Raw genomic sequence first — 21,626 nt, 5'->3', positions numbered from 1 at the left:
CTTATCTCTAGAGCATTTATCTTATGCACAAGGAAGAAGGGATCTCTACAAATCACTGGTTTGGGGACTGAAGCTTTTGTCAGAGGGACTTGGGAAGAAGAATTTGGAGCGACTGAGGAGGTGCTGGTAGGGCCAGGAGTGATACCTGGACCAGAGGAGTCTCTAACCACAAGCCCTGTCACAACAAGAGTGCTGGACAGGTGGAACAGGTGATAGGAGAAGGGGGAATGGCCTCTGGCTGTGCCAGGGGAGGTTCAGACTGGACATCGGGACAATTTTTTTCACAGAATGGGTCATCAGGCACTGGAACGGGCTGCTCAGAGAGGTGGTGGAGTCCCCATCCCTGAACTTATTTAAAAGATAGGTAGAAGTACTCCAGGACATGGTTTAGTGGCAGATAGGAATGGTTGGACTCGATGATCTTTTCCAATCTAGCGATTCTATGATTCTATGACCTGGCCAGAGCATGGCAATTGCTACAATCCTCTGTATTTATTTATTTATGTATTTTCTGGCATCTCCCTTTCTTGTTGACTCAGCAGGCATTTTTCCAAAGCAAAGGTGAAGTGAAGTTAATCTCTTTTTATCCAGCGATGTCTTCAGGCCTGTTATTGGAAGAGGTCAGTGTTCGTTTCTGAAATGCTTGCTTGTTCCCCCCAGGTGGTTTTACAGTGAGAGCTGAACGTCTGACCTTCATCAACTCACCTTTCCAAGTGTCCTTCCCCTTTCCTCACTCTGCCATCCTCGAGGATCTCGACGGCTCTGTCACAGGGCAGAAAGGAAGTAATCTCCTCCCTTCCACAGACATCCTTGGGGCATCTTGCACAGCCAGTGCCAACTTCAGTCAAGCTTCTGGCAGCAGTGTTTGTGGCACGGACCTTGTTTTCCACCGTATGTCTCTTTATTTGTAAGTAACCATTTCACTTCTGAAAAACCAGCATGGATGTTGGTTGGTGAGTTTGATATTGCGAGAGCTGCAGGGTCTGAATACAGTCCCAAGACTCCTGTCTCTCTGCTGGGTCCTAAACTCCGTCAAGAGCCTCAGCAATGGCATACATTGGTACACATTTTTGCCCACATGGTCTCTGGCACTGTTTTTTCCAAGTACTTGTTCTTGCCCAGACAGTTTTCAGGCACAGTTAGAGAGAGCACAGGGACCTTTCCAGTCTGGGAATTTGGATGTAGTCATGGTTTTGGGGAGGAGAACATAGCTGTATGGACAGCTATGAGAGTTATCCAGGCCACAGGACAGTCTTTGGTTTATATTATTTACTTGGGTCTGCCCAAGTTCAGTGTCTTCTGAGGTTCTCAGCAAGCTACTTATCTTTCTTATCTTGGTTTCCTCCCTGTAGTCAGTCCCTGCCCTGAGGCAGTTCTGGCAGTGTTAGAGAGCCTTTGAGTAGAGGCTGTGATGTACCACTATTTTGTCACTCTTCAAATACCAGGGGTGTTTGCCCGCTCATCTCAGGACGGGCACTGACAGTCAGATGTTCAGAGTGAGATTGATGGCCAAGTCCCAGGAACAGTCTGTGATTTAGATGAGATTTAGTGGATGAATTGCAAACTTTGCCAAGATTTCCTGAGTGCTGACCTATAAAATATTCCAAATCATGAGAGAAACACCCCAGTTGGTAATAAGATACAGTCTAAAATAAAAAAAAAAAAAAGACATTGAATTTAATGATGTTTTAAGTCAAGTTTTGAGAGGATTTCTGTTTATGTTCATTGTGGGAGATTTCACTAACTACTCCCAGAGAATAGGTGGTCATGAATACGGTAGATTTTCGTGTCTTAAACAGAAAATCTTTTCCTTCTGATTCCATTGCTATGTTAATTTCAAAAACTATCAGATTAATGTATCATGTTTTCTACTGAAGCTGGATTCACCACTTTAGGATTTCATGGGCCCACTTGTAATGCAATGGACAGCTGTATTGTATATAAGGTAGAAGAAGTTCATGATGTATATAATGAAAAGAATACTTTCCAGTAGACACATTTCTGCTGGAGCAGTGCCTTTCTTACCCACCTCATCAGGAATTTCTGGTCTTTCATTTTGCTGTTATTTGCTTGTTGTGAATTTAGTCAATTTAGATCATCAAACCTCATTAAGAATGACCCAAGCTCACAACCTAAGCAACCAGTTCCAGTGTTTAAAGCTGTGGTTTCCCATCAACATGATAGGATCAGACAATGGTACAAGAGAGATACGAAACTCAAGAATAATCTGTTGTTATTGTGAAAGGCAGAACTTTTGGGGTAACTTTTTGCCTTTCCAGCATTAAGATGACAGTTTCCACTTGATTTCAGTGGGCATTTGTGGTAATACCACTGTTCTTGGATGGAAATGAAAACCCACTTGTTTGTTGTCTTGATCATGATAGAGGAACACAAAGCATAAATGAGCAAATTACTCTATAGGTGAAAGGGACTACAGCAAATCTGTGACATAGCTCTCAGAGCTTATTCAGCAATCGAAAATTACTGGAAAGATTTGGCAGATGAGCCAGAAATTTAATATGAGTGAATTCAAGTTGGGTTGAAGACATTTAAACTTAGATATTGTGCTGAAGAACATGTGTGGTCACCATGTAGACACTGGCAATGTGTCTCATTTCAGCTGATGGAAACCTTTGTTCTTGATTCAGTTGCCTGTGGAGAGATGTCTAGTGTCACTTGGAACATCTTATGATGTAGCCCTTGGCTTGTTACTCCATGGCAGAAGGGCACTGTGTCAAATCTGGCATCTCATACCAAAGTTTTTGATTGCTCAGGACATTTGAAGCAGCACTAGATGCCTTTGTCTCTTTGACCTTTGTCTTAGGGGCTGGTCAGATGAACTGCTGTTCAGGTTTCTACTGACTGTACCTACTTCGATGCTAGTGACTGTCGTGGCCACCCAAAGCATATTTAAATACCCAGAGGCATTTAAGTATCTCAGTCCTAAACTGAGTTATGATTTTCCTCTACCCATCTTCTACACTGGTTGTAAGGAAAATAAGGCTTAAGCAAACACTTGTGCATCTGTACATGAACATATATACGTAAGTGCAGTCTATTTCTCTTCTTGACTTAGTTTTGAACCCATTCCAATTTCAGCTGCTTATACTGTTAAAGGCTCGTAATGGTCCCTGATATGGTTTTGGCCCAAGAAATACATGGGCACAATTTAGAGGTCAAGACAATCCAAGGAACCGTTTCCAGCAGGGCAGTTGAGATGTTTTGGAGGCTGAAGGTGTTTGATCATATGGATACGACCAGGCCATGCCAGCCAGCCTCAAGGGCAGTGGGCAGGTCCCAGCACCAGTTAGCTTGTCAGAAGAGACGGAGCCACAGATTTGTTGCCTGAGTACTCACACTCTTTATGAGTAGATGAGACACGGGTTTGTTGGAGATTGTCTATCTATGTGGATATAATCATGTCTTATGATATAAGTTATGTGTCCTCTTTGCTGGTATCTCTTCCCACTCCCAGTAAATTGTGTCGACTTAAGTTTGCAACAGAATGCCATGGTTGATTTTGTTTTTATTTTCAATTTCTAGAGGGATAGAGAATTAATTTGCAAGTTCAGCCTCATAGTGTCGCTGACTCGTATTCCACCTTTGTAATAACCCAGTCCTAGGGTACAGCCAGGTCTTTTCCGTCGGTTTTGATGGTCACAGGGCTCCCAGCTGCTGTCCCAGCTCACTTCCCTTGCTGCCCATGCCTCTCCAAGCTGCACGTGTTCCTGCCCTTGAGCGGCTGGCAGCTAAAGGGATGCAGGGAGGAAATACTCTTCAGCAAGGTACAGCCACCACTTCTGTTACCCAGGGAGGATACTTCCTAACTTCTTGCACAAAAAGGAAGGAGGTGGGAAAGGCTTTTAGTGATCTAAATGCCACTCCTGCTTTTCTTCCCATGTTCATCTTCCCTTCTCAGTGACTAGCTCAACATTTCACTTTCTTTTTGAAACACAAGGCTAAACCATTATCCATTTTTTTGCTGTTTCAGGTTAGTAGCACACAGGCAAAAATCCTGAAGTGCTGTCTCAGAGGGCTATTAATAATTCATGTCCGTCTTATAATTTATGTTTTAGAAGGAGCTAAAAAACTGCCCTTCCCAAATGGGTAAAAATATAATCGCATGTTCCATTGAAGGGGAAAACTGTAAGACTTTCAGCTACCTGCAGGCTTTGCATACAATTACTGTTTCTTCTAACAAAAACAAGTCTGCAATAAATTAAGAGTTGGGAATAATTTTAATTTAACAAAAAGGTTACTGGATAGAAGACAAAACACGGCTGTGCCAAGTGCCTTTCTGTATCAGTTGACTCTGAGGTCTTAAGCAAACCGCTACCCTTTCTAGCCTGGGTTTGCTTTGACTTCATGGACTGTCAGCTCTTTGTATCAGTGCTGTGTGGGTGGATAAAGCTTGCCTGCAGTGTAATTTGAGTCATTTTGGGTACTGCCACAAGGTAGATGTTACTAATTCATGACAGCTAATGTATTCAATACACCCAGTTCCTCTTTGCATGAAAAGGTGTTTAAGGAGTAAGTACAACGAGGAATCCGCCTGCAGTGTTGCTGTTAAACGCTGGAAATGTTTGAGCCCTGACTTAAACTTTGCCTTCCCAGTAAATTCGTTAAGAGTTTTAGATGGTTTAGATCAGTGACTGGGCACTTCTCAATCGATACTTTATTTCAAGCAAGTCCCCTTTCTTTTCCTTCGTTATTATTCATCTGTTTGAGCAGGGCTTCAGCTTACGTCAAAGATTCTTGGCAACAGGAGTAGCAGAGGCCAGCTGTTACCCTGTTCTCTCCAGGACTATGGACTTAATGGAGTAACCTGAGAGACAGGGAGCGTCCTCTCTGTGCTGCTTCCATATCCTCTCTCCTGAGTAACTCCTACCAGCCTAATCACCATCACTTTAAGTTGAAAGACTGTCAGAATGGAGCAAGTAAAAGTGGTGAGTCAGGAAGGCTTTGGTCACACAGACAGAGCTCCAAACGACCTGGTAGCGGAACAGGTTGGAAAAAGAAAGGAGCTGGAGGGGATTAAGGATGAACGTCAATTAATATAATATCCTCAGCATGACCAGAGAATGAGGGGGTGGAGGAAGAAGAAGAAAGGGTGAATTTTGTCCAGATGTTTTTGAGGAGTGTTTGCAATAAAAAGGTAATCGTTTAGGATTAATACGAAAAAAACTTAACTAGGAGCAATTGGCAGAGGTTGAGCAGAGAGAATAAAGGTAGGTGGGTGACAGGAAGGATTTCCTGACAGCGAAGTCTCTTGGATTCCTCTAATCTCAGTAAAAAGATGAAAGTACTTTTGCTTGGCTGTCTTCAGTTTCTATAGAACAAAGAATTAAAAATTGCTCTGGAAGTAATCCATCTGTTGTGCTCTACCAGGCCCTGGAGCATGAGACCTGTCAGATCTGCAACTGGCAGTTCCTAGTTGTATTTACCACTCATGTCCCTGTAGTCCGTAAAAGAGGGGTGTTATCAAAACCAGAGGTTAGAAACAGATTTCAAGGCAATGTTTAAGGCCCTGAGTCCAAGCCTTAAACATTGAATGGGTATTTGGTGATCGTCAGGCCAAAACAGCGTGAGTGTCTCCTCATTTTGGTAGGAAGTCACATTGCACAAGGAGAAGGTTTAAGGTAGTAGCTGTAGTCTCTTCTCCTGAGTGACAGGCGATAGGATGAGAGGGAATGGCCTCAAGTTGCACCAAGGCAGCTTCAGATCAGACATCAGGAAAAATGTCTCCACCAAAAGGGTTCTCAGGCCCTGTCAGAGGCTCTCCGGGGAGATGGTGGAGTCCCCATCCCTGGAGGGGTTTCAAAGCCGGGTAGATGGGGTGCTCAGGGATCTGGTTTGGTAGTGGGCAGGTACAGGTAGACTCAATGATCTCAAAGGTCTTTTCCAACCAAGTGATTCTATGGTTCTGTGATTCTATGTCTCTCTATCTTTGTGTTGTTTAATATACCAAAGGACTTGTATTGGCATTTTCCCCCTAGTCCCTAAGTATGTTTGGGAAAAAAACACATGTTTTGTTAGAGAAAAACCTTACCAATCCTTTTCTTAGAGAAAACGGATGTCTTGAGCATTTCTTGACTCTATCCTGGACTGCTTCACCCAACAGCTTCCAGGGCAACGGGGATCCATTTCCAAGCTTGTATTGCTGCAACAAAAATCTTCTTCACAAAGTCCAGTTGAAAGTTAAACTGATGTGTCACTTAAGCACTCTTTAAAGAGGGGTTTTATGTCTTTTAAAAATGTAATTGAAGCTTATAAAGGTCTTTATAAATTTATATGCGAGAAAGTTATTGAGTAGTCTGAAGAACAGCGTATGCCATGGCACAGCACAGCATGGCTGCAGGCAAGATACGGCTGCTCCAAATGCCACCGCTACCCATTTTATCATGAAAATATGAGTCTCTATTAATATTAAAACAAATTTTCATTAAAAAATTGTCATAACATGATTAAGTGACTTTAAAAGTTTCTTCACATTATGCATAATTTTTACAAGAAGAGAGCATTAGAATAATCGTCAGCCAGGCAGCACCTTGCGGCAAAGGGAACTCCAAACACTTTGTGGCTAAGTTTACCTCTTGTTCCCTTGCATTTGCTTTACTCTTCTCGCTGCGCAAACCCGGGACTTGTTCAGCACCAGTCTCGTAGTTCAAGCCTTTTATTGCTTCCCCCTTCTCCAGTCTGCTGCAGAGGAAAAGATTAACTTTCTTCTTTATAGCTTTAATTCTTAAATCTAGTCTAATATCCTCTCCTGTAGTGCACACATTCAGTTGCTGCGAACCCAGCCGCTGCTGATGGGTAAGTGTGAAAAGAATAGCAGACCCCCTGCCTCCGTGGCTTTGAGTCTTGAAGAGAGTTCAAATGGTTATTCTAGTTTTGCGTTTCCTTTGATATTTACTTACTGTGGTGCCTTCAGATGAACATCCACCTGCTGTGAAACATCCTTACAAGCACATTTCTGTCCCTGTGTACGTGCTTGGTTGTGCTCTGGTCGTGCCTCCTCCCTGTGGATGTGGCTGTATTCACACGCAGGACAGCTTACACGCTCGCTCGGCCTCAGAACCCAGACCTCTCCAGGCTCCTGGGGTAAACCGCGGAAGGCAAATATTAAATCGGTGGCTGTTGGTGGTTCAGTTAACCAGCACTTCAGCTAAATGTCAGAGATTCTGCTCTCATTGCACTATATTTCTGGCATCTGGGCCAAAAAGCGGCCGAGAGAAATTTGGTTCCCGATGTTGGACTCAATGATCCTTGTGTGTCCTTTCCAAGTCCCTTTTGCACTTCCCGTGCAGCCTGGTGTATTGGCAGCCAAGCCAGCTCCTGCTTAGAAGCGTGCAAGACGAGGCACCAAGTCTTCCCCATCAGCTTAAGCACGGTCTGGGATGTTTCTGGGTGCAAGGAGATGTGTTTGGCATTAAGGCGACATTTTCTAGTGCTCCGCTTTCTTTGCTTGCCAAGAAAGGTCTGTAAGCTGGTTGGATGCTTCTTGTGGGCTGGGCGGGTCCAAGCCAGGTGTGGCAGCGGGGACTCTCTGTCATAACCGATGAATTATTTCCCCATAGGCTGTATTAGTTGGTACTGCACTGCAGGGGGGCAATCCGGGTGCAGTAAAACCTTGCCCAGAGAACCCAAATCCAGATTTTCAGGTCTGCTTCTGCTTGGCATACGACAAGTGGAGCGATGAAGGGTTCCTCCCCAGATCTTTGCTATGCTTACTCTGCGGAGATGTTTGAACTGTTCGCTTTCCAGCCAGCGTCCAATTCAGAGTTTGTATCTGATTTTAGTTTTCCTTAAAATACCAACATGTAGACTTTAGGAGCTGGGGAGCTGATTAAGAACAGAGAGGTGTTAGGAAACCAGGAGAAGCAAACTCAAAATCTACCTTAAATTAAGCCATCTCAGGCTGTCAGTCACAACCCTCTCTGCTCCTGAACCTTCTCAGATGCTCCTGACATCAACTCAGTGCTTCTTTTAATGCAAATTCAGAAAGCGTGTCCCATTGTGGCTACTCAGGAGAAGGGACAAAGATATAGCTATTTTCAAAAACACCAATGCACGAAAAATTCGCTGATGGTGAGGGGTCGTGACACAAGGCAGATTTGAATCATGTCCTGAAAACAGATGAAAATTCTTAATTCTTGGCAATTGAAGTAAAATGAACTGGTTTTGGGCCCCGTGTCAAAACTGTGAAGTGCTTGGCATGGTCATCATTTGGAATTAACCTCCATTTGGCCAACAATAAATTGGACTGTTGATATAAACACTTGATGTCCCATTTGAAGTTTGATGCTCTCTTGTTTCCCGTTCTAGGAAACAAATAACCATAACATTTTATTACACAAATGCATAAACCAGAAAGCATTTAGAGCTAAACACGGTGTCTGCCTTCATACGCACAGATATAGACCCTTAGGACAAGTAAGTTAATGGTAAACATAAACAAGAGAGTTAATATTTGTTCTACTTGATGTTGTTGATTGGTTTAACAAATCCTTTGTGGGCCATCTATGTTGAGCAGTTCTGCACAATGCACTGGAGCTAAATTACATAACAGTTTATACAATTGCAACGGGTAAATTGTGGCTCAGACTGTAAAACCCTATCTGTAATCCTGCCATATTTCTAAAGCAAATTGCTCCTTAATTGAAACCTGCTTCAATATAAAAATACAGCCTTTTCAATGAGACATCCTTTTTTTTCCCCCTTACAGTTTGTAAAGGCTTCCAGCAGTTTAAAGCGAGGGTTAATTTTGCATTAAGACCATTGCCTCCTAGTTTCTTTCAAATAAAGCCAGAGGAAGTTCAGGGGAAGGCTCTTCTCTCTGATAATGAAGCTCTCCATGTTAATGAAGCATGCAGGCTCCCTCAGATCCTCTGAATTAGAAATACCCGTGTGTGTGCCTGCTACTCTGCTTCATTAGCATTAAGGGGAGGTAGATTGGTGGCTATTTAGGGCACAGTGGAATCACTGGCTATTTAGGGCACATGGAAATGGTGCTAATTGTGGCTGGCAATTCCAGTAGTAGAGTGCTTCCATTCTGGTGTCTGTTTGGCATCTAAGTGAAAAAAACCCAAGCCCACTGACATCCTTTCAATGGGAATGCAGTCTCGGGCTCATTGCTGCCTTGCACCAGTTGACTTCTACACTGAGCTGGCAAAGCTTTTCAGCCTCCCCAAATGCTGAGCTTGGTGTGCTGGCACTCCGTCAGGAGTACAATGTGTGTTGGTGGGGGACAACACCTCAAGCAAGGCATGTAAAAGGTGAGGACACAGCATTCTGGGTCAAGAAAACCCCAGAGATTTCAGGCCATAAGACATCTCCTACTCCCTTTCCTTCCTGGGGCATGAACAAACTTCCATGTGAAGGTTTGGAATTCCAGACTATCATGGTTTGAAACTATACAAAGCCTTCTTCAGAAAGGCATTTTCAAAGCAAAAATTCTGCAGTGAAGACTCCCTGTCTCTCTGTCCTAAGACTGTGAACAATTAATCGAAAAAGAAAGCTGACAGTGTCTGAAGCAATCAAAAGTCTATCCTAGCTTTGAAGTCCAGGGAGAGAGGACTTGTCTGTTATAAATAGGCATACAGGGAAAATTGTATTGCACTTAACTGTAGCCATCTGGAAGTTTGCCGTCTAGTTAAAGATATTACTTTCGGGTGCCTTTGTAATCTTTCATCGAGACTGGTGTCCAACCAAGCCGGATCCCCACCTAATTCCCTGGCTGATGAATTCACACGGCTGGGGTGAAACTGCCGCCTAACTTTCTAACAGCTGAGTCGGGTGACTCCGTGTATCCCAGCAGGATTGCCCCTTCCTGGCTTTCTTCTCTGTCTTTAAAACTCCTTGAGAGTACTAGGGAGAAGTCCCTGAGCAAAGCAGTCCAAGCTGTTTCATGAGGGTCCTCCAGCAGTGAAGAGTAAAATGAGTACAGAGCAAACCTGGGTGGATTCACACTGCAGGGAGGGTGGGTCTGAGTCTGCATCTCTTGCTGCACCTTTGTAGCTCAGTAAGACAGTTCCTGATGTACAGGGGAGTTAAACATTGTGCCGTGTTGTGTGCGGTGTGCTGCTGCTGCTGGGAATCTTCTCCTGAATACCTGCACAGGTGCTAATAACTGTGGCAATAATGTGCTTGTTGTCATTTACTTGCTTAATTAGCAGCCTAATATCCTGGTCCAGTTAATGCCCGTAAGAGGAGGTTTATTAGTAGTACAAAAGCTGTTTAAGCCTTATAAACTCCTTCCACTCAGTTTCATTGGTCTGCCAATATCTTCTGGTTGAGTGATTCTCTGCTGATTCACACTGCTCCCGTTTGCCGTTGCTGTTTCTCAGCTGAATGTCTCTGGGTAACCAGAAAGTCCTTCGCCAAACTGACAGCCACCGGAATAACCAAACCAGCCAGAACTGATTTTAAATTAAAAATCCCCCAAACCCGCAGACAGCCCTCCCCTGGGATGATTCCTGTTATAACTACGAGTAGTGTCCAATGCCACCAGTGGAAAAAATCCCTAAATTGCAAATACAAGCAGGCAGATTGCAGGATGATACACGTTTTAGCATGGCGTGTCTTGGATAAGCAAACCATTGCCACTCTGGAGGGCTGGGTAAAATGCTGAGATGCTTATTTGTATGCTAATACTCTAATATTTAGAATTACAATTTTAAATATGCTTTAAAGAGGGCTTTTTTTTAAGTTTAGTTTCAGCTCAAATGCCAAAACTAAGTGGACTAAAGGCAAAACTGCCCATGTGCCTTCATCTTGCCGCAGGCACAAATCTGCTGCATTCACCTTCATGGTAGAATCGCGGCCCCAGGGCGCCTCGGCAAGCCAGCAAGGCCTCTCCTCCTTAGCTGAGGGTTAGATCTGCAGTCCTGGGATGTGGATCCCTCGCAATTCCCTAAGTGTAATGTGAAGAATGGAAGAAGTAGGAAAAAAATGGTGAGTTGCAGTTGTGCAGGTGCAGCCTCGATTTTCTTATAAGCGTGTCTGGTGCTGACTGGGCCAGGGAGGGACGATGCTGGCGGTGAGAGCCCAGACTCTTGCTAGAATTTTGGATACTTCCATCAGAGCTCCTGCTGTATCTTTAGTGGCATAGACAACCCAGCACCGATCCCTTTGCAAGCCAACTGGGATCATGCTCAGGGTGAGGAAGAATCTCCAGCAGTTGCTACTGAGAAGAGTGCCACAATAGATCAGCTCAAATTCTCAGACAGGCTTAGGCAGACTGTGCCCGTGTGTGCACTAATGGGACAGGAACCAGGTTCTTAGGCTTAAGATTTATTCTTCCTGATTTTTGATATCAAAATGCAATTTCTAATGTGGAAGTCTTGTCACCCAAATTCATTCAGGTCATGGAAAATTAGCAGCTCCAGAGAACATTTTAGCCCACCTCACATCTGACATACTCTGGAGGAGCTTGATGCTCCTTGTTGCCTTTAGAAGGAGAGGAAACCTTCCCAGTCTCAGATATGAAGCGATAACACAGTGTAGCTAGGCAGAACATGATTTCAACAATGGTTCCCATCAGTTGTTGTAGGAAAGCAAGATATTGAGAACTGGAGGTGAAATCTCTGTTTGGAAGAAGTGGCTTGTGGTGAGGTGTCCCTGATCATCAGATGTGAAGAAACAATGGATATTCAATGTTTGAACATCAGAAGGACTAGCTGCATTTCAGCCTTAACTTCACATAGTTTGTTGCCTTCAACAAAGCAGTTCTGAAAGCAGAATATCGTGTATCTCTGGACTTTACACGCAGCCTTCCACCCTGGGGAAACCGGCAATCCTCGCAGAAAGAGGTTATTGTGGACAGACGTTCAGATTATCAGTATCAGTTTAACATTCTTTGATAAAAGTCTGTGTGCAGGAGAAAGATGGATTCTGCTCCTGGAGAGGAGGTTAAGGTGGGTTGTTATACCCCTCCCAGCTTCACTGTGTTTCCTATTTTTAGTGGAGAAAGGTCTCCATATGCCTTAATGTGAAAGGGTTTATGCCCACTCATGATATTATTGCCACTGTAGATCTGTTCGGTGAGTTTTTTCTCTGCCTAAGTTGGACACAACTTAGAAGTGCAAAGTTCTAGTCAAAACGGGGTGTGAGTTTTTGTGTGGCTGCTCAGAGGACCTGCAGCACTGGAAGCTCCCTCACCTTGGTGTCTTGACTGTTGCCATTGCTGTGCTGTCATACAAACTTTTCTCCTCTGTGCTTTTATTCCTTCACCCTTTGTCTCTCTTTCTCTTTTTATGGCATTTCAGGTAGACATCGTTTCTTACCCTATTCATAAAGAGCTACATCAATGCAGTCACGTACTGAAAGAGCCAGCGTGTGCTGCTGTAGTTCAAATAAAAACAGAACTGTGAAGGTTACAAAATGACAGAGTTCAGAGAAAAAATGTGATTATGTTTTCTTCCTCTAGAAAAGAGGCTCCAGACATTCCCTATAATTTAACTGTGACAGACAGTAGGAATAAGACAACGACAGTCAATTACGTCCCTGATACTTTATCAAACCTGTACGGCTGGATGGTTCTTCTCTTGGATAAGGAGACTTATGCATTGACATTTGACAACCCTTTGGTCAGCAAACAGCTCCAGGTAACACGGGAATTTGTAATTTCAAAATTGTATCTGTAAGACACAATCATGCTTTCATCTTTCTGGCTGATCGGAGGGAGGGATAAAAAAATGTGTTAAGTGCACTGAGAAAACCTCTATATATTTATAGATAGGGCTTAGATATGATGACCTAGTCCTCGAAGCTCTCAGCAGGAACTTGGAGCAGGAAAATTATTTTGGACATCTTAGATGAAAGTTCAGTGTGGTTCTTAGGGATCAACAAAATTTATAGTACCTTATGACATACCGAGGCATGGCTTTCAGAAGGTGTTGTTCCTCTATGACTTTTAAAGGTGATGAGGTGGGTTGATTTTGTCTACATCCACCATCACCTTCTGCTTAACTTTACGTGTCTCTTCCATGTTTCCAATACACATTTTTCCAAAGAATATATTGCATGGGAGGAGCGCCGTCCTCTGTCACTTTATGCTGCACTCTGCGGAGCTCTAATCACAGGCACAGGTGCTTATTTTGGTTCCCTCTTTTCTAGTATTCAGTGACATTTAGCAACTTCATGACTGGGAATTACTTGCTGGTGGAACACTACGATCTTCCTGCCTATCCTGAGGTTGCAGTGACCTGCGGGACAAGGACGGGAAGGCCACTTCAGTCACTGCCTTCATACGGTCGGCACAGGAGCTGTGACTGGTATCTCGACAGCAGGCTGGGGAAGCTGACCTATCTGGGTGAGTCTCTATCTGATGCCTGATCTATCAACGAAAGGGATGTGTCATAAATAGTGGGTGATGCGGCATCAGTTGAATCTGAATTGGTATTTTGGAGAGGAAAAGGCAATAAATTCCACTGATCACCTCTGTTGTCAGCTGGTCCCGTATCACATGTATCATTAATAAATGAAGTGCAAACTGCCTAGGCTGAGCCTATAGAAGGCAAGAGGATTACTGAGCAAGGGTTTCTCCTGTGAGTGTAAGCTTTCAAAGGTGCCGTAGTCCTTTGCGTTGGGGTATGTTGGCTTTGTGCATGCGATCATGAAGTGCAATGGTCACTTTTTTAAGAAATTCAGAAGTTTACTGACATTTATTGGGACTGTCAATTCCTTCAGGCTTCATTTATTCATTTACATTGGGGACATTTTCATTTTCCCATTCTCAGGCAAACAATTTTGTAAGGGTCTAAGTTCTATATGTAAAAAGCAAGGTAATGATTGCTGCCGTTCTTAATACTAGTAGAACCCAGAATCACAAAAGCTTTTCAGTGCCTTTGAGAAGCATACCTTATCCTTCATGATTGTCATACAGGGAAGCTGAAGTATAAATATGCTGATTTTCGCAGTAATGGAGAATTTTGTCACTCATCTAATATTAGTTTTAATTAATTTCTTCTGATTTGTACCAACTCATCTGGCATTGTAGCCATATAGGTAGTGGAGTCTAGCTCTTAATTCCATATCCCAGCTCTATTTACATACTGTATGGATATGAATATAGATTGGCTAGTATAAATACAGCTGTTAAGTCTCAGCCCAGGCCAGGATCCTGCCAGGTATCTACTGAAAGCAGAAATACGAGGTTTATATTATTTCAGTTTACTAGCAGTGTGCATTTGTTCTTTCAGTAGGGAAATCAGCTGTTAACAGCTTCATAAACTTTCATTAACAGAGCAGCGTGGGAAAGCTCAGAAGTTGACACCTATTTCTTGGCCTCTTGCTATTGTTGGAAATACAGGAGTGGTGGTCTGGGACAAAGTGATCTGGCTGACATATATCACTCCTGAATCATAGATACTTTATTGTCCTTTTCCTCTCTTCCTTTCTTCTTGATTTTTTAATATGAAGAGCTGCTTGTTGTTTCTCATTTTAATACAGAGAGAAACAATTATGCAGAGTACACAAGGGGAAACTTATGAAAACACCTAAGATATAATTCATGCTATGAGCATTTTCAGCAAGGACTTTTATAGCAATGAGATCGATAATTCAGTGTTGGGTACCTCATTCAGCTGTTTGTAAGATAAGAGCCTGAAACAAAGCGAGCAGATCTCTAGCCCTGGTGTGCCATTTCTTTTCTCTCCCGGTCTCTGCTGTGCAGGCTGAGGGAAATTAGCCATCAGAGCAGACTCATGGCATGCGGTGGACTTTCCATCACTCAGGGTCCTTAGATGATGCTTGGCTGTCTTTTCAGAGAAATATGCTCCAGCTCTGCGAGATGCTATTAGAAACCTCATGGGGCGAGATTCATGCTCCGTAGGAGGTCAGAGAAGGCTGCCACAATAGTCCCTTCTGGCCTTAAAACCCCACCAATCCACCCACCAACCCAGAGAGGACAGTGCTGCAAGGTCTGGTCTTGAGAACGCGTTGCCACCTCGCTCTGCAAGCTGTTTTTTATTTTTTTATTTACATTTAACTGTATGAAATAATTAGCCAACTAATTAATCCCGTTTACAAGCTTTGTCGGATTCTTCAGCTGTCAGTCATGCCCGAGCCCGGGGCCGGCGTTGAGTCTCAGCTCCCTTCTTCATCTGACTTGGTCTCCATGGCTACAGGCTGCATCTGCTGACACCCCACTCTCTATTTACTGCTTAATTAAGAATTTCACGCTCAGCCCTTATCTGCTGCTAAGAACAAGAACACACTGTTAAGAAACTCCAAATTTAGGCTACTGCACAAGGAAAGCCTTTCTTGTCGTCCTGACTGCACGGAGCCTCTTTAACTACCCTCTTGGCAACTGCACTGCCACCCTTCAATCAAAAATCATTAAATGGAGCAGAGATAATGAGCATGTAGCATATCAAAAGGAGGATGTTTGCTCGGGCAAAGGAGGAAAAGCTGTAAGGGCCTATAAGCAGCCGCCACTTCAAAGGGAGCAGGGGCTGATAAAGAGTCATTTGTTCCTGTTTGACTTATGTAAAAGGTCTGGTATGTCCAAGTCCCGTCTCGCAGACGCGGGTCCCCCCTCTCACTGCTCGTGTGTCAGCAGTCGGGCAGCTGGGCGCAAACAGCATCAGCCCAAGCATAAAATCACTCGACTCTGTGCTGACAATGGCCACTTGTAGGGGGTGGCAGAGGGAGGGCTGGGGGACAATGGGAAGACAATTATTGCAGCTGCTCGGGAGGGCCATAATTCTTCCTGCAGAAAGTAGCCGGCTCTTGCGGGGCGGAGGGGAAAGCTCGAGCGTATTAGTCATCCTCCGACTTTTGGGAGGACTTGGCCGCGCCGGTGGGGTTTCGACAGCTGCTGGTGTACCGCCTCTTTCCAATAATTGCACATTCTGGCAGAGGTCAACTTACTTTTGACCCTCTACATTGTGCCCATCAAAAAGCCTTTTAGGGCAAACTGTGGGGAAGTGGCAGGGGTGCATTACATCCAAAATTAACGTCAGTAAATACGGATCAGATGCCAGCTCATTCACGATCAGACTCCTGAATTCACACAGCCTTTTGCTCAGGTCTGCATGGAGGAAAAAAGGAGGGAGAAAGGGAGGGAAGCCCTCTGTGACTGAGAAGATATTGTTATTCAAACGAAGCGGGCAGCTGAATGGAGCCACCTTGGCCAGCAGTTTGCATCGGAGTTAGGCTTTCTCCATGCCCCCTTCCATCCAAAATTGCCTGGCGTCACGCAAGTGTTTGTTTATCTTTGGGGGAGAAATAAAGGTCTGTCTGACACAAAAGGCAAGAGAACATGCCGTATGGAGGGAATTAAAGGAGTTAAGTCACCGTGATGCTCTGCATGCTTGCAGTTTTGTAAATTAGACCTCACCATGGGACAACGAAGGTGACGATGAATGGGGATGAACAGTTGTAATAGAGAGCGCTTCTGCGATGTGGGCACCTATGCGATGATCCTGGTAACAAAAGTATTCAATTCTACCTCCATACGTGCAGCTCTGTGAACCGGCCCGTGAGTACTTTGGAAATAATGTGTTAGGGCAATTTTACAGGAATTGGCATCAAAGGACAGATAACCCCATGTTCCTGCTGGATGATTGGTGGAAGGGAGGTGAGAAAGCTTGGAGCATCCCGTGCCAGTAATTTCTACGTTATATCTTTCCTCTCAGATTGCTCAGTCTTTGTAGCATCATCCTGGTTTTCTCTGGAGCATCCCATGTCTTGAGAGAAGGGTCCCTCAAAGCTCTCTGATTGGCACTGCAACTGGCGCGTGGCTGTCTGAAGCACCGATGGGTTGTGCCTCAACAGTGTTTCAGCAGAGTGGTCCTAACAGGATGAGACCACGCTGAATCAAAAAAAACCCTTTCTTGAAACAGGGGAGGTGGAAAGAAACATCACACTGGGACATATGAGATATTTTTAGGAGAAATATCCTGTGTAAATTATGATAAAAACGTTATAAGCTTTTAAAGTCTGGTACAAATACAAGCATATGGTGCCACAGCGTGGCACTGCTCCTTGGTTAAGGTCTGGAACTGGGTTAGGGTTAGGGTTAGGTTACTGCCTAACTAGGTTAGGCAGTTCTGGAACTGGCTAAAAACCAGAGAGATGTTTCATTTTCATTCTCTTTTAAAATGTTTAAACCATTTTCTTTAAACCATGGGACAGAGTGTTGGCTTGCTCGATCTCCAGATTTCTCTTGCCTTTTTTCTCAAATTGAAGTGCTTGACATAAACATTATTTAAAACATCACCGAAAGGATTATCAAACCTTTTATTTACCCCAAATACATTTTTCAGTAGACACAACATTTCTGGAGACATCATCCTGCTGACTTTGCTCAAGCTGCTCATGTGTGAGCTGTTAAGAGGGCCCGAGGCTCAACCTCACGTTACTGCTGTGTAAGAAGCAGGTTTACAGAGAAGCAAGTTTCCATAGTTCTTAACAAAATAATAATTTGATTACACGTATTGTCTTTTCTAAATTCCTAATGAATTATCCCACTTCCATTACACTCTGTGGGTTTCTGTAATTGCTTTGTATAGGAGGGAAAATGGGCCCTTAAGAATGTTTCTTTCTAACGTTAAAATACAGAAAATAAAGAAACAAAGATATTTTCTGCAGCCTTATTGCTCAGGGGTAAAAGAGAATCCTAGGTGAAAGACCTAAAGAATGGAGTTAATTTGTTTGAGAGGTCTGGTTGTACAGGCTCGAGTCTTTTCTTCCAGCTGGAAAAAACTCACCCTGTATCAGTTTTTTCAGAAGGTCTGTTGACCAGATGTGGGCTGCTCAGTGGCCTCTGTGAAATTAAATGTCAGTTCTTAGCAAAGTGGTGTCCTTTGTAGTGGACACAAAGAGAAAAATCAACCTTCTCCTGGTGGGTGAGCTCCTGTCCTTCTGGCATGGCAGCAGAGAGACAGAGAATGTAGCAGCTACAGAAACAACATAATGAAATGTCCTTATCCTGTCAGGGATGGTCTTTCAACTCTATGATCTCTGCAGAAGGAATTTCTCTGTCTCTGTAAATATTAATCTGCTGTAAGCAAGAATCGTTGTCTATTAGCCCAAATATTTTCTTTTTTCCTTTTCATCTCTTCTCCTCTCTGCCGTGACCCCTTATTTCTGGGTATCTTGTGTATCACTCCCTGGTAGAAGATGACAAAATGTCCTACCCTGGGTCTTCCAGTTTCTTGAGGTGTCTCTCATTGTGTTGTTGATTGTGCTGTCTAAAACTTTTGATTTCCCTAAGACTGATGTTACCCCAGTTGATGTGAAATAGCATGGAGTTGCTTGTTATTTGTAAGTCAGGCTATTGGAGCCATTTATCCCAGTTTCATCCCTTCCTGATATCCACAGGCAAAATTCCCCTTCACTGCCACATTGATAAAAGACTGAGTTGCTCCTCCTTCACGTTCACCCAAGGAGCCCAGAAGAAAGTTACCAGGAGTGTCGTCGAGAAGGCCTATATTTATGATTCGCAGCACAAACACCCAGGAAGAGCTGTAATAAGACAGAAAATTGATGAGCCTTATAAAGGTTTTATACAACTAAACCCCGGAGCCTTATAACTGCATTTTGTGTAGAGTGACCTTAATTCAATGTTTACTAATGATGTCCTTCGTCTGTGTTGCCTGTATCTCTTCCTGTCTTGTACAGGAACAGTGATAACGTACTTGGCAGCAAAACAAAACAGTCAGAAGGACTGTGTCACTGTAGTCTCGGTTATTCACAATGCCTGTATTTCTGCTGTTTTGAACAGTTTTTAGGTGTGTTAGTGGGAAATGGCAATGAACAGTATTGGTTCACAGCCATTGCGCTTTACACGCCATCAGCATAAATAATTACACAAGTCGCAGGGGCGAGCAGGATTCAGCCTCCCAGCCTTGCACTCACTATACACTTGCAGGGTATAAATGACTTATAATCAGAGAGGAGTTTGGGTTGGAAGGGACCTCAAAGCCCATCCAGTCCCACCCCTGCCATGGGCAGGGACACCTCCCACTGGATCAGGGGCTCCAAGCCCCATCCAACCTGGCCTGGAACTCCTCCAGGGATGGGGCAGCCACAGCTTCCCTGGGCAGCCTGGGCCAGGGCCTCCCCACCCTCTCAGGGAAATGGTTCTTCCTGAGATCTCATCTCGATCTCCCCTCTTTCAGCTGAAAATCATTCCACCTTGTCCTATCCCTGCACTCCCTGATGACGAGCCCCTCCCCAGCTTCCCTGGAGCCTTTTTCAGTACTGGAAGCTGCTCTAAGGTCTCCTTGGAGCCTTCTCCTCTCCAGGCTGAACAACCCCAACTCTCTCAGCCGGCCCTCGCAGCAGAGGTGCTCCAGCCCTCGGATCGTCTTTGTGGCTCTGGTTTGAATTGTCTGTGGATGGATGACACTTCAAATATGAGAAATTTTTATCCTTGCCCTGACTGTACTGAGTCGAGTCTTAATGGTTCCTTCCTTCACTGTGTGAGTGGACTGAACCCCTTTATGAGTTCTGTACAACATATTGATCAAGTTTGATGTCCCCTCAGGATTTAATTAGAACAGCTTTTCTCTGAACAATACAACCATTCTTAATTAGATGATCGCACTGTAGTGCCTGCAAAATTAAGCAAAAATACCCCAACAAACCTGACAAAATGTATTAATCAAAAAAAGGATAGCATCATGGCTTGGTTCTCTTACTTTTCCTAGAACGGGCGTAACATCTTTTCTTCCTAATTTGCCCTGCTGTAAGTGAGGTGGGAAGGAAGGCCACCATAACCAAGAAAGTACCCGCAGAAGAGTGTTGTCTAAAGGACACGTGAACTCTTTGTCAAAGACTTTAAATTAGCACCATCATGTCGTTGTTTCTCCTCAAAAGGTTCACCTTGTGACCACCTGAAGCCATGATGCCATCCGGTTTGAGCTCCGAGTGGTTGTTTGGGACAGATTGGTTTGACTGATCCATGGCTGAGATCACAGCTACCGTTGGGAGAGAAGGTGTCACTGAAGAACAGGGCTGAGGCACCTGATTACTAATTAATCAGACATGAGAAAAACCTCATGGAATCAGTTTCTATTTAATTATAGAAGCCTCATTTGGCATAGGAGCATATGCTGCTAACTCAATTGAGTGCTTTCAACTGACATCAAATAGTAATTATCAGAAAGAATCAAGTTTTTTGATTATTCATACTAATTTATTGAACACTTAAAATTAATGAACCTCAGTTATTTTAAATGTGCTCAGTTGCACTGGGAGAAAAGGAGGGAGGCAGGGAAGGACCGTTCTCACAATTTAAAAGTACAGAGGCTTGTTTAAAGATAAGTAAATTACAACATGGCACGAAATCCCATCGGTGGGTTGGTACACACGTAGGAGAGTTCCTGGGGTGTTCTGAAACTGAGGAAAGTTCTCACAGTGGCTCCATTTATGCAGTTCTTCTACCACCAAAAAGTCTTCTGATGACATTTTAGGGTCATGATAAGGGGTTGGGCAATGGACAGGAGATTTTTCTGGTTGTCAGTGTTTCTGTTTTAACCTGTGGTTGTTCCAGGCTGGTGACTTAAAGGAAGTGCCTTTATATGCCGCTGGAGATGAGAGGAGGTAGTCTTTTAGTTGTGTCTGAAGCAGTTTTTTACTGCATCTCTTAGTCTGATTTGCATTATCCTGGCCCTTCTCCTGCTGACATTATTCTGGCACAAAGGTTACAACTGTGATAATTGCTTCTGACCTCTTTTCACAGTAGAGAACACAGGGTCGCTGTCTTCAGTCTATAAAGTCTGACTAATTAAAGCATCTCTTTCAGAGACCAGATTTGGGGAAAAAAAATCAAACCCAAACTACAAAACAAAAGCTGTAATTCACCGTTTGAGCCAGTTAATGCATTATGCATTCAATGGTGTAACATCACTTGTCTTAGTGGAACTGCTGCGGATTTATAGTGGGATAAATGAGATTCATGTTCCAGCCTAGAAGTTCTGATTGTTGAGTATTTTCTTGTAGCGGTTTCTAATGAGTTGTCTTGAGACCCTTCGTATCTGTAAATTACAATGTGTTTGTTTAATCCCTTGTCAAAGTACAAAAAAGACTAAAATGTCTAAAAAACACGTATAGTTATTCTCAAAAAATAATTTTTGTTAGAAAGGTAAAATGTTGATATAAATCCACGTCGCTATTAATTTATGGTGATTTTGTTGTTGTTGTTAATACGTAAAGCCTTGCTCTAACCCCCTATAATTCTCTGTGTTCAGTCGCAGGAGCTGACTTAATTCAGGTTGCACTGACAGAGAAGGAAAGAGTGGCTTTACCTCCCCCAGGTACGTGACAGTCAGTGTCGGAAAGGCTTGGTCTGGCAGTGACACCATTTCTTTTTTTACTACTTTTTCGGAAATAGATTGCTATTTTTCACTTTGATATTTTGTACAATCTATCAACCCAACAGGGGTTCTTGGCATTCATTTAAGCATTTCATGGAGCCATATATACCATTGCTTATGATAAATGTGTGATTGCACAGCATAAAAGACTATAAACTTTTGTTAAGAAATACCACAGCAGATCAGAAAGGTCATGGAGAATGTAAGATTCCGGTGTATTTTAGTGCTCCATAGCGATCTTAGTGTAATAGTTTGACATTACTGTACAGTTACGTATAGAGTGAGACAGAAAAATGCACC

The 21,626-nt window shown here is 43.5% G+C and overlaps 1 protein-coding gene across 1 annotated transcript in view; it reads left to right on the top strand.

Annotated features, from left to right (window-relative positions):
* The window catches only part of PKHD1 (PKHD1 ciliary IPT domain containing fibrocystin/polyductin), a 254,042-nt gene that overhangs the window by 129,838 nt on the left and 102,578 nt on the right, over positions 1–21,626 (top strand). The window contains exons 47-50 of the mRNA XM_054063619.1: positions 661–907; positions 12,428–12,605; positions 13,117–13,312; positions 21,201–21,266. Of these exons, the coding sequence (XP_053919594.1) occupies positions 661–907; positions 12,428–12,605; positions 13,117–13,312; positions 21,201–21,266 (687 nt within the window). The remainder of the gene's footprint in view (positions 1–660; positions 908–12,427; positions 12,606–13,116; positions 13,313–21,200; positions 21,267–21,626) is intronic.

Source organism: Cuculus canorus, chromosome 3 (assembly GCF_017976375.1).
Source record: "Cuculus canorus isolate bCucCan1 chromosome 3, bCucCan1.pri, whole genome shotgun sequence".
In the NCBI taxonomy this organism is placed as follows: Eukaryota; Metazoa; Chordata; class Aves; order Cuculiformes; family Cuculidae; genus Cuculus; species Cuculus canorus.
The sequence above is the reverse complement of the archived record's forward strand: the minus strand, read 5'-3'. Positions and strand labels throughout refer to the sequence as shown.